This window comes from Pseudophryne corroboree, chromosome 4 (assembly GCF_028390025.1).
Source record: "Pseudophryne corroboree isolate aPseCor3 chromosome 4, aPseCor3.hap2, whole genome shotgun sequence".
NCBI lineage: Eukaryota > Metazoa > Chordata > Amphibia > Anura > Myobatrachidae > Pseudophryne > Pseudophryne corroboree.
Window position 1 is genome coordinate 89,516,535 of NC_086447.1, and position 13,042 is coordinate 89,529,576.

General features: G+C 51.4%; 1 protein-coding gene across 1 annotated transcript in view; it reads right to left on the reverse strand.

Annotated features, from left to right (window-relative positions):
* PTCHD4 (patched domain containing 4) overlaps positions 1-13,042 on the reverse strand; it is a 236,274-nt gene that overhangs the window by 14,883 nt on the left and 208,349 nt on the right. Inside the window, exon 2 of the mRNA XM_063915252.1 lies at positions 9,601-10,081. Within this exon, the coding sequence (XP_063771322.1) occupies positions 9,601-10,081 (481 nt within the window). The remainder of the gene's footprint in view (positions 1-9,600; positions 10,082-13,042) is intronic.

Sequence of the window (13,042 nt, forward strand, 5' to 3'; positions counted from 1 at the left end):
CTGTGTTCCTCCGTTCCTCTGTACCTGCCTGCACTGTGTTCCTCCGATCCTCTGTACCTGCCTGCCCTGTGTTACTCCGTCCCTCTGCACCTGCCTGCACTGTGTTCCTCTGTACCTGCCTGCACTGTGTTCCTCCATCCCTCTGTACCTGCCTGCACTGTGTTCCTCTGTCCCTGCCTGCACTGTGTTCCTCCGTCCCTCTGCACCTGCCTGCACTGTGTTCCTCTGTACCTGCCTGCACTGTGTTCCTCCATCCCTCTGTACCTGCCTGCACTGTGTTCCTCTGTCCCTGCCTGCACTGTGTTCCTCCGTCCCTCTGCACCTGCCTGCACTGTGTTACTCCGTCCCTCTGCACCTGCCTGCACTGTGTTCCTCTGTCCTCTGTACCTGCCTGCACTGTGTTCCTCCGTCCCTCTGCACCTGCCTGCACTGTGTTCCTCTGTCCCTCTGTACCTGCCTCCACTGTGTTCCTCTGTGCCTCTGCACCTGCCTGCACTGTGTTCCTCTGTCCCTCAGTACCTGCCTGCACTGTGTTCCTCCATCCCTCTGTACCTGCCTGCACTGTGTTCCTCTGTCCCTCTGTACTTGCCTGCACTGTGTTCCTCTGTCCCTCTGCACCTGACTGCTCTGTGTTACTCCGTCCCTCTGCACCTGCCTGCACTGTGTTCCTCCGTCCCTCTGTACCTGCCTGCACTGTGTTCCTCTGTCCCTCTGTACTTGCCTGTACTGTGTTCCTCCGTCCCTCTGCACCTGCCTGCACTGTGTTCCTCCGTCCTCTTACCTGACTGCTCTGTGTTACTCCGTCCCTCTGCACCTGCCTGCACTGTGTTCCTCCGTCCCTCTGTACCTGCCTGCACTGTGTTCCTCTGTCCCTCTGTACTTGCCTGTACTGTGTTCCTCCGTCCCTCTGCACCTGCCTGCACTGTGTTCCTCTATCCCTCTGCACCTGCCTGCACTGTGTTCCTCCGTCCCTCTGCACCTGCCTGCACTGTGTTCCTCTGTACCTGCCTGCGCTGTGTTCCTCCATCCCTCTGTACCTGCCTGCACTGTGTTCCTCTGTCCCTGCCTGCACTGTGTTCCTCCGTCCCTCTGCACCTGCCTGCACTGTGTTACTCCGTCCCTCTGCACCTGCCTGCACTGTGTTCCTCTGTCCCTCTGTACCTGCCTGCACTGTGTTCCTCCGTCCCTCTGCACCTGCCTGCACTGTGTTCCTCCGTCCCTTTGTACCTGCCTGCACTGTGTTCCTCTGTCCCTCTGTACCTGCCTGCACTGTGTTCCTCCGTCCCTCTGCACCTGCCTGCACTGTGTTCCTCTGTCCCTCTGTACTTGCCTGCACTGTGTTCCTCTGTACTTGCCTGCACTGTGTTCCTCCATCCCTCTGCACCTGCCTGCACTGTGTTCCTCTGTCCCTCTGTACCTGCCTGCACTGTGTTCTCCGTACCTCTGTACCTGCCTGCACTGTGTTCCCCTGTCCCTCTGTACCTGCCTGCACTGTGTTCCTCTGTCCCTCTGTACCTGCCTGCACTGTGTTCCTCTGTACCTGCCTGCACTGTGTTCCTCTGTCCCTCTGTACCTGCCTGCACTGTGTTCCTCCGTTCCTCTGTACCTGCCTGCACTGTGTTCCTTTGCACCTGCCTGCACTGTGTTCCTCTGTCCCTCTGTACCTGCCTCCACTGTGTTCCTCTGTCCCTCTGCACCTGCCTGCACTGTGTTCCTCCGTCCCTCTGCACCTGCCTGCACTGTGTTCCTCTATCCCTCTGTACCTGCCTGCACTGTGTTCCTCCATCCCTCTGTACCTGCCTGCACTGTGTACCTCTGTCCCTTCCTGCACTGTGTTCCTCCGTCCCTCTGCACCTGCCTACACTGTGTTACTCCATCCCTCTGCACCTGCCTGCACTGTGTTCCTCTGTCCCTGCCTGCACTGTGTTCCTCCGTCCCTCTGTATCTGCCTGCACTGTGTTCCTCCGTCCCTCTGCACCTGTCTGCACTGTGTTCCTCTGTCCCTCTGTACCTGCCTCCACTGTGTTCCTCTGTGCCTCTGCACCTGCCTGCACTGTGTTCCTCTGTCCCTCTGTACCTGCCTCCACTGTGTTCCTCTGTGCCTCTGCACCTGCCTGCACTGTGTTCCTCTGTCCCTCTGTACCTGCCTGCACTTTGTTCCTCCATCCCTCTGTACCTGTCTGCACTGTGTTCCTCTGTCCCTCTGTACTTGCCTGCACTGTGTTCCTCCGTCCCTCTGCACCTGCCTGCACTGTGTTCCTCCGTGCCTCTGCACCTGCCTGCACTGTGTTACTCCATCCCTCTGCACCTGCCTGCACTGTGTTTCTCTGTCCCTCTGTACCTGCCTGCACTGTGTTCCTCTGTCCCTCTGTACTTGCCTGCACTGTGTTCCTCCATCCCTCTGTACCTGCCTGCACTGTGTTCCTCCGTCCCTCTGCACCTGCCTGCACTGTGTTACTCCGTCCCTCTGCATCTGCCTGCACTGTGTTTCTCTGTCCCTCTGTACCTGCCTGCACTGTGTTCCTCTGTACTTGCCTGCACTGTGTTCCTCCATCCCTCTGTACCTGCCTGCACTGTGTTCCTCCGTCCCTCTGCACCTGCCTGCACTGTGTTCCTCTGTCCCTCTGTACTTGCCTGCACTGTGTTCCTCCATCCCTCTGTACCTGCCTGCACTGTGTTCCTCCGTCCCTCTGCACCTGCCTGCATAGTGTTCCTCTGTCCCTCTGTACTTGCCTGCACTGTGTTCCTCTATCCCTCTGTACTTGCCTGCACTGTGTTCCTCCGTCCCTCTGCACCTGCCTGCACTGTGTTCCTCTGTCCCTCTGTACTTGCCTGCACTGTGTTCCTCCATCCCTCTGTACCTGCCTGCACTGTGTTCCTCTGTCCCTCTGTACTTGCCTGCACTGTCTTCCTCTGTCCCTCTGCACCTGCCTGCACTGTGTTACTCCGTCCCTCTGCACCTGCCTGCACTGTGTTCCTCTGTCCCTCTGTACTTGCCTGCACTGCGTTCCTCCGTCCCTCTGCACCTGCCTGCACTGTGTTCCTCTGTCCCTCTGTACCTGTCTGCACTGTGTTCCTCCGTCCTTCTGTATCTGCCTGCACTGTGTTCCTCTGTCCCTCTGTACTTGCCTGCACTGTGTTCCTCTGTCCCTCTGCACCTGCCTGCACTGTGTTACTTCGTCCCTCTGCACCTGCCTGCACTGTGTTCCTCTGTCCCTCTGTACTTGCCTGCACTGCGTTCCTCCGTCCCTCTGCACCTGCCTGCACTGTGTTCCTCTGTCCCTCTGTACCTGTCTGCACTGTGTTCCTCCGTCCTTCTGTATCTGCCTGCACTGCGTTCCTCCGTCCCTCTGCTCTTGCCTGCACTGTGTTACTCCATCCCTCTGCACCTGCCTGCACTGTGTTCCTCTGTCCCTGCCTGCACTGTGTTCCTCCGTCCCTCTGTATCTGCCTGCACTGTGTTCCTCCGTCCCTCTGCACCTGTCTGCACTGTGTTCCTCTGTCCCTACCTCCACTGTGTTCCTCTGTGCCTCTGCACCTGCCTGCACTGTGTTCCTCTGTCCCTCTGTACCTGCCTGCACTGTGTTCCTCCATCCCTCTGTACCTGTCTGCACTGTGTTCCTCTGTCCCTCTGTACTTGCCTGCACTGTGTTCCTCTGTCCCTCTGCACCTGCCTGCACTGTGTTACTCCGTCCCTCTGCACCTGCCTGCACTGTGTTTCTCTGTCCCTCTGTACCTGCCTGCACTGTGTTCCTCTGTCCCTCTGTACTTGCCTGCACTGTGTTCCTCCATCCCTCTGTACCTGCCTGCACTGTGTTCCTCCGTCCCTCTGCACCTGCCTGCACTGTGTTACTCCGTCCCTCTGCACCTGCCTGCACTGTGTTTCTCTGTCCCTCTGTACCTGCCTGCACTGTGTTCCTCTGTCCCTCTGTACTTGCCTGCACTGTGTTCCTCCATCCCTCTGTACCTGCCTGCACTGTGTTCCTCCGTCCCTCTGCACCTGCCTGCACTGTGTTCCTCTGTCCCTCTGTACTTGCCTGCACTGTGTTCCTCTATCCCTCTGTACTTGCCTGCACTGTGTTCCTCTGTCCCTCTGTACTTGCCTGCACTGTGTTCCTCCATCCCTCTGTACCTGCCTGCACTGTGTTCCTCTGTCCCTCTGTACTTGCCTGCACTGTGTTCCTCTGTCCCTCTGCACCTGCCTGCACTGTGTTACTCCGTCCCTCTGCACCTGCCTGCACTGTGTTCCTCTGTCCCTCTGTACTTGCCTGCACTGCGTTCCTCCGTCCCTCTGCACCTGCCTGCACTGTGTTCCTCTGTCCCTCTGTACCTGTCTGCACTGTGTTCCTCCGTCCTTCTGTATCTGCCTGCACTGTGTTCCTCTGTCCCTCTGTACCTGCCTGCACTGTGTTCTTCCGTCCCTCTGTACCTGCCTGCACTGTGTTCCTCTGTCCCCCTGCACCTGCCTGCACTGTGTTCCTCTGTCCCTCTGTACCTGCCTGCACTGTGTTCTTCCGTCCCTCTGTACCTGTCTGCACTGTGTTCCTCTGTACTTGCCTGCACTGTGTTCCTCTGTCCCTCTGCACCTGCCTGCACTGTGTTACTCCGTCCCTCTGCACCTGCCTGCACTGTGTTTCTCTGTCCCTCTGTACCTGCCTGCACTGTGTTCCTCTGTCCCTCTGTACTTGCCTGCACTGTGTTCCTCCATCCCTCTGTACCCTCTGTACCTGCCTGCACTGTGTTCCTCCGTCCCTCTGCATCTGCCTGCACTGTGTTACTCCGTCCCTCTGCACCTGCCTGCACTGTGTTTCTCTGTCCCTCTGTATCTGCCTGCACTGTGTTCCTCTGTCCCTCTGTACTTGCCTGCACTGTGTTCCTCCATCCCTCTGTACCTGCCTGCACTGTGTTCCTCCGTCCCTCTGCACCTGCCTGCACTGTGTTCCTCTGTCCCTCTGTACTTGCCTGCACTGTGTTCCTCTATCCCTCTGTACCTGCCTGCACTGTGTTCCTCCGTCCCTCTGCACCTGCCTGCACTGTGTTCCTCTGTCCCTCTGTACTTGCCTGCACTGTGTTCCTCTATCCCTCTGTACTTGCCTGCACTGTGTTCCTCCGTCCCTCTGCACCTGCCTGCACTGTGTTCCTCTGTCCCTCTGTACTGCCTGCACTGTCTTCCTCCATCCCTCTGTACCTGCCTGCACTGTGTTCCTCTGTCCCTCTGTACTTGCCTGCACTGTGTTCCTCTGTCCCTCTGCACCTGCCTGCACTGTGTTACTCCGTCCCTCTGCACCTGCCTGCACTGTGTTCCTCTGTCCCTCTGTACTTGCCTGCACTGCGTTCCTCCGTCCCTCTGCACCTGCCTGCACTGTGTTCCTCTGTACCTGTCTGCACTGTGTTCCTCCGTCCTTCTGTATCTGCCTGCACTGTGTTCCTCTGTACTTGCCTGCACTGTGTTTCTCCATCCCTCTGTACCTGCCTGCACTGTGTTCCTCTGTCCCTCTGTACTTGCCTGCACTGTGTTCCTCTGTCCTTCTGCACCTGCCTGCACTGTGTTACTCCGTCCCTCTGCACCTGCCTGCACTGTGTTCCTCTGTCCCTCTGTACTTGCCTGCACTGCGTTCCTCCGTCCCTCTGCACCTGCCTGCACTGTGTTCCTCTGTCCCTCTGTCCCTGTCTGCACTGTGTTCCTCCGTCCTTCTGTATCTGCCTGCACTGTGTTCCTCCGTCCCTCTGCACCTGCCTGCACTGTGTTACTCCGTCCCTCTGTATCTGCCTGCACTGTGTTCCTCCGTCCCTCTGCACCTGTCTGCACTGTGTTCCTCTGTCCCTCTGTACCTGCCTCCACTGTGTTCCTCTGTGCCTCTGCACCTGCCTGCACTGTGTTCCTCTGTCCCTCTGTACCTGCCTGCACTGTGTTCTTCCGTCCCTCTGTACCTGCCTGCACTGTGTTCCTCTGTCCCTCTGTACCTGCCTGCACTGTGTTCCTCCGTTTCTCTGCACCTGCCTGCACTGTGTTCCTCCGTTCCTCTGTACCTGCCTGCACTGTGTTCCTCTGTCCCTCTGTACCTGCCTGCACTGTGTTCTTCCGTCCCTCTGTACCTGCCTGCACTGTGTTCTTCCGTCGCTCTGTATCTGCCTGCACTGTGTTCCTCCGTCCCTCTGTACCTGCCTGCACTGTGTTCCTACGTCCCTCTGCTCCTCACTGTTACTCCTTTGCTGGCAGTGGCAGCTGCTGTGCTGGAGCAGGCTGGGCCTCACTAATACACTGCAGACAGTGGGACTCTGGGAGTGCAGGGTGGATCTGAGCGACGTACTGGGCATTCCTAAATCTAACCGGACTTGAATCAGGCCAATGTCACCCTGCACTGCGGAGATCAAACATTTTCCATGTATGCAAGCAGTTTCGAAAATGGCATGAACAAATTATTCTATTATGTATACAGCTTTTTTCGTATCCGTTGTCACACAAATATATACTGTATTTTACATTATGAAAAATAAGATAATTTTGTTTTCATATAGCTGTGCGGCCAGAAGAGAAACAGCTGCAGGACATCCTGGCCAGCCATAACATTATTATACCACACGTTCTGTGTGACACCTCAGTGCATTTACCGAGCCAGACAGACCTTCCAGCAGGATTAATATGCAATTTATGACTTGTGCATTTACTCTGAATGCTAAAATACAATCCTGATGTTTTTATTAAGTCTCCAGCGGGACTCTGGAGAAATGCAGTGGAGCGGAAAATTATATAAAACACAAATATAGTATTGATTCTGCAACCTGTCATCATCTCAGTATCAATTCCTTTGGATTTTTTGCACAGAGCAAAAAGAAGAAATATTATTATTTTTTATTATTGCACAGTCTTCGGGAAACGTCGCCTTTATCGGCTTCTTACATTGCGTTGGTGTTGTGCGTGATGCGTTATTTACACCCTCCTGAAATCATTTCAATTAATAGCCAGTTATTTTATAGATTTTATGAAATGACTTTGGAGCAGACTGTAAAGGTGAGAGTGAAATGTCATTTTGTTGTCACGGTTCAGGTGTGAATTGACCTTGGATGGCCAAAATACAGATGTGTCCTCCTCATACATTATTGCTGCGGTTGCACCCAAAATCCCTCGCAGCGGACAGGTCCAGCACGACACTGAGAGAGTCAGGCGTCTTTTGGTCTGAAAATGCATCTTACTCACAATATGATGTGACTAGGATGCACCAAGAGACTACGCTGATTAATCTGATAGGCAACATGTATATATGTGTTCGACGGAGTCTCTGAATCTCTATATGAAGTGCTACAATGCACTGGCCCTGCATTTTTCCATGTCAAGTTCTGTTGTGTATCATACAGTGTAGATGGTATCGGGATCCGGGCGCTTAGGATGCCGCCAGTCAGAATACCGACAACGGCATCCCGAAGCTCAAGATCCTGACACCAAGGTGGTAAGTAGAGAAGCCCTAATCCCCAACCCCCCTAAACCTAATCCTCCTTAACCGCAGCCTGACCCTAACCCCCCACCCCCGCAGCATAACCCTAATCCTCCCTGGTGGCGCCTTACCTTAAACCCTCTCCCCGCAGCCTAACCCTAACCCTTCTCGGTGGTGCCTGACCCTAAGTCCTCCTCCCCACAGCCTACCCCCCCCCCCCCCCCCACACACACACACACACACACACAGCCTAAACTTTACCTCTCCTCCCGCTCTCATCCCTCTACAGGGGCCTGTCAAATTCTCGTTCGGGACTTATCCACTGGCCCATTTCTCCACTCTTATCACTGCTTCATGCATCTCACCCTGTGTCTTTTGCTGGCATTGCCCTCCGCATCGGAAAACCTGGCAGGCGGGGCTTAGTGCATACAGGAAATGCGGTAAAACCCAGAAAAAGGGGTATTTACAGCATTTTCCCATTAGTACATCCCGCACACAGACTGTTACATGACAGGAGCTGATTGTCTGATACTTTATCTCTCTCCAAATAGACCCCCAAATATGAAGCGTGACAAATGTTCATGAGTGACCTCTTCCTAGCGAGCTAGGCTGCATTCACAAGGATATTGTCCCATTCTACTATGGGCAACAGAATAAAGGTTCAAAATGGGAACTATGAAAGTCCATATGTTGTATGTTACTACTGTATGGATTTCCAAACAGCTCTAGGACTGAACACTGCATGAAATGACAGAGGACATTGTCAAACTTACATGGAACTATCATTCTCTACTGTACTACAATCCAGTCACCAGATCATATGGATTCTGTCAGTATAACGCTTCCCAATCAGATATTATATTTATATTAGCCTATACTCTGTCATCTGCCTTTGAGCTGCATGACCCGTTCAGTTTCACTTGATATCATTAAGACTGTGGTAGTCTCATCCAGTTTAATTTGGCATAATTAGTCTGTGTGGCCACTGGATTTGGGGTAAAATGATGCAAAGTTGGATTTTTGCCTTCATAACATGATTTAAACAGCAAAGGGCAGTCTCAGGCTGGGGCGTATTAGTAACCAAGGGGATTCATTTGCAGCAGGCTTCCTCTTCTGAGAAACTCCCCCCTCAGCCGCACATCTTACCTTGGGCGTCGGCAAGCCGGTGCCTCCTCCCCATGGCCCCATCTTGCCAGTGATGTTCCTGAAAATGGCACACAAGGGAGCAAAGTCTTTGCCAGAGTCTTTACTGTCACTGTGCGGTGCCATCTTCCCGAAGATGTCATGGGGAAGATGGGGCCATGGAGGAGGAGGGACCTATTTTCTGACGCACAATGTACGATGTAAAACGATGTAATGAAGGACGGAATGAACCCTCATTCTGTCCTTCATTGCACTGCACAGCTCCGACGAAAAGATATCACATACAATCGCAGGAAAAGACATATCGGCCTGAGATTGCTCCAGTGTGCACCTGACTTAAGTATAATCTGGGTGTAGGGCGTGCATTGCACATCCTGCACCCATTCTAAATACGCCTATGGTCTGAAATGTAGTTCAACAACAAATTGAGCGCTAGAAGCAATCCTAAACAAACTCTGAGGTGAGATGAAGTGGACGGTTCCAAAGGACATATGGGTGGTAGATGGACACACTCTTGCCAAGCTAGGCCAGAGTAATAATAGGGCGGATGGGACTACAGCTCCAGGCCTCCATATAAAAAAATAGGCATGACGTCAGTTGCCACATGGTCATCTGTAAATCATAAGTACTAAAATTGTAATTGCAAATATTCTATTTTTATGCATTTAAGGAGACATTGGGGCTGATAGGATTAGGTTGTACCACCCACATGACACTGGTCACACCCACACAGCACAGGTCACACCCACATGGCCCTGGCACACCCACACAGCACTGGTCACACCTCCTCTGCTTCTCACAACAGGTCCATGCTCATTTTTAGCCCCAGCCCCAGTTGCCTCGGACAGCCAAAAGCACCAAGACAATGAGACTTGACAATGCCTAGTGCGTTCCCCCCAATTTAAAACAAGCATGCCTAACAGATGTTGGTGTCATTTAGTATCCTATCACACGTCACCTCAGTAAAAGTTGGAACAATCCTTGTCTACCACTCAATCATATTTCTATCATAATACATTATTACCCATTGCAAAGAATGGTATTCCCAGCAGAGTTGAGTTATATCTTCCATCAGTAACGAAAAAGATCCCTGCCGCTGTGACACTGGAGATACAGATTGTGAGTACTCCCAGTAGGCCCAGAAAGGGCTTGCTACGAAGACAGTCTTTCATAGAGCTGGAGATAGTGGCAGCCAGGAGGACCAGCATAAGACTCACCACAATCTTACTTCTAGACAACTCTATGGTTTTCTGAAAGTCTCTGAGCAAGCTGAAAGATGTTAATGAGTACATCTGGATGTCTGGATGCTCATCTTGCAGCTGGTGAATTAGTGTGCAAAATTCAGTTTCCCACTGCTCATTGATGTGATCCTGGGTTGCAGAGCCGTAGTTCTGGAGGTAGTAGGTCATTTGGATGGCTCTTGCAGACTTCACCCTTTGATCCTTGCTGTTTGGCACCTCGGTAACACCGCCCAGCTGGTGTCCAATAAAACTCTGTCTTCCATTCTGTGGAACCATAAAACAAACAAATATATTTAATAATGGCCAAGGGGACTTGTTCATTTAGGGGTCTATTCATGAAGCAGTGAAAAGGATGGAGAAGTGAGCCAGTGGAGAAGTTGCCCATGGCAACCAATCAGCATTGATGTAACAGTTATCATTTGCATACTACAAAATTATACAGAGCAGCTGATTAATTGCCATGGGCAACTTCTCCACTGGCTCACTTCTCCACTCTTTTCACTGCTTAATGAATAGACCCCTCAATGTGTTAAGTGTTAGCACCTTACATTCTAGAAAGTTATATCTTGAATTTGATTGCTTGCCAGTGCAATACTGTATCTCCACTTTTTTCTTTTCCAAAGTTTTAGTGAATCTACCATAGTGAGTTGTCCACTTTTTCATAGGGTTTTGATTTAAGCTGCTATTTATAATTTACAGTTTGCTAAATGTAGTGTGGTAAGCATAATAAATACATGACATATAGGGGGTTATGTAGATGTGGTTTGAGAGGCATACTGCTCTGCAAAGTATCGATTATCGGTACTTCTGTGCATGTGCAAATGGGTCCTGCGATATACAGTAGGATGCAGGGCAGCTGCACACTGTTAATGATTGGTAGTGTCACCGCCGTTTAGGGGGAGGGAAGTGGCCAATTTCCTGGCATCTGTGATTGTTAGCTTGCATCTTCCTATGGGTGCCACAAGCCGCCCGATGGTAAGTGAGTGATCCAATGCAGGTCGGATCACTACTGCAGCAGGAGGCGTATACTTGTAATAGACGCCTCCTGCTGCATTACTGTACAGCGCTATCGCTGCTGCTTCTAAGAAGCAACTCCAACCACATCTGAATCAAGTCCATAATGTACTGAGCACAGAAGTTTGGGAGTTTAAACCCTTCTACCCAACTTCCTCCTCATCACATGACTGTCGAGCAGCTTGGTGACTGACTGGCTTATTCAAATACATACATTTATTTAATATTTATTAAAACCTCTTTCACACCGCAAAAATAACCCTGTATCAACCCGGCATATTGCCAGGTAAACACGGGTCACTATACGATGTGAAAGGGGCCATGGAGAATACCCCGGTCGCCTAACCCGGTAATTAAATCCGGGTTATAAGAAGGGTTATTCCCGGGTTGAATACCGGGTCAGTGGCAGTGTAAACGGGTTCCCGGGTCAATGCGACCCGGAACTCATTCACTACGTAGGGAGAGGCGGTGCAAAGATGAGCTCATCTCCCAGCGCCTCCGCCACCCACCGCTATGGCAACCGACCCAGCATATTGCCAGGTTGGGAAGCCTGCCGTTAGGGTCTAACGCCGGATCCCACCCAGGAAGGACCTGTTTCCAATTCCTGGGTAGGATCCGGCATTGGAGATGTGAAAGGCAGGGCCGTAACTAGGTGTATGCGGAGGGGGCACTGCACATAGCGCTGCAGGGTAGGGGGCGCTGCTGGTGGCACTTGTGAATTATCTGTTTTAATTATTTAAACTTGCAGCATCCCCTCTTTTTGAAGCCCAGCATCTCCTGACCACCGCTGTCTCCTACCCTGACCCCTTCTGTCACTAATACTTCTACAACATTCATGATTTCTTTGTTATTCAGCCACACTGTCCTTTATTACATTTCAAGATGCTGACATACCCGGGATTCGAACCCAGTACCTGTGGCATTGCAGTCAGACAATCTAATCATTGAGTTATCAGCCTCTGAATTGTAAGGTAGATAATTCTAAGCTAAACAATTCTAATTATTTGAAGCTCACCCTGTACTTTGTGAAAAAATGATCAGCATTGCGGCTGAGCAGATCTACGTAGTGTGTGGCTGCAAGGGGTTGGATGTGTGTCTCCACACTACATAGATCCAGTAGCTTCATAGGTTTTATGCAGGATCAAATAGATCAATGAGTAGGGTGTTTGATAAGAATTCAGCAGGTTATGGGTGTGAATCCTGGGTATGGCAGTATATTGAAATGTGTTATTTAATAAAGGGTATTGCAACTGAATGACAATGAGCTCTCAAGTTACTGTAAGTGCATGAATGTGGTATAAAGAGGATATATATCATGTGGGAAGGGGATCATAGCATTGGCTTTCTCTGGGTTCAATCTTGTCATGCCTCTTCCCCAGGAGCCATATGCCTTATGTCCCTATCGGAAAAATGGGGGGAGCCAATTCTCTCTCTGGCACAGGGCACCAAAATGTCTAGTTGCTGCTCTGGTGAAAGGGGTATATAACAAGGGCCCTCATTCCGAGTTGTTCGCTCGCAAGCTGCTTTTAGCAGCTTTGCACACGCTAAGCCGCCGCCTACTGGGAGTGAATCTTAGCATAGTAGATTTGCGAATGAAAGATTAGCAGATTTGCGAATAGACAGTTCTTAGCAGTTTCTGAGTAGTTCGAGACTTACTCTGCCACTGCGATCAGTTCAGTCAGTTTCGTTCCTGGTTTGACGTCACAAACCCACCCAGCGTTCATCCAGACACTCCCCCGTTTCTCCTGCCACTCCCGCGTTTTCCCCAGAAACGGCAGCGTTTTTTCGCACACACCCATAAAACGGCCAGTTTCCGCCCAGAAACACCCACTTCCTGTCAATCACACTACGATCACCAGAACGAAGAAAAAACCTCGTAATGCCGTGAGTAAAATACCTAACTTAATAGCAAATTTACTTGGCGCAGTCGCACTGCGGACATTGCGCATGCGCATTAGCGACTAATCGCTCCATTGCGAAAAAAAAATAACGAGCGATCAACTCGGAATGACCACCAATAACTTATACAGTATAGCACCACCATATTACGCCAAGTTTTACTCTCCTGGAAACATGCTGACACTACAAACTTTCAAAAGACGCCCACATTTGCAGTGGAAGCCTGATATCTTTTCCACAGAGGGATTTTGCTAAGTGAACTAAGTTACAAATGAACCTCTGGGATAACTGATTCATTTTCACTTTACAATA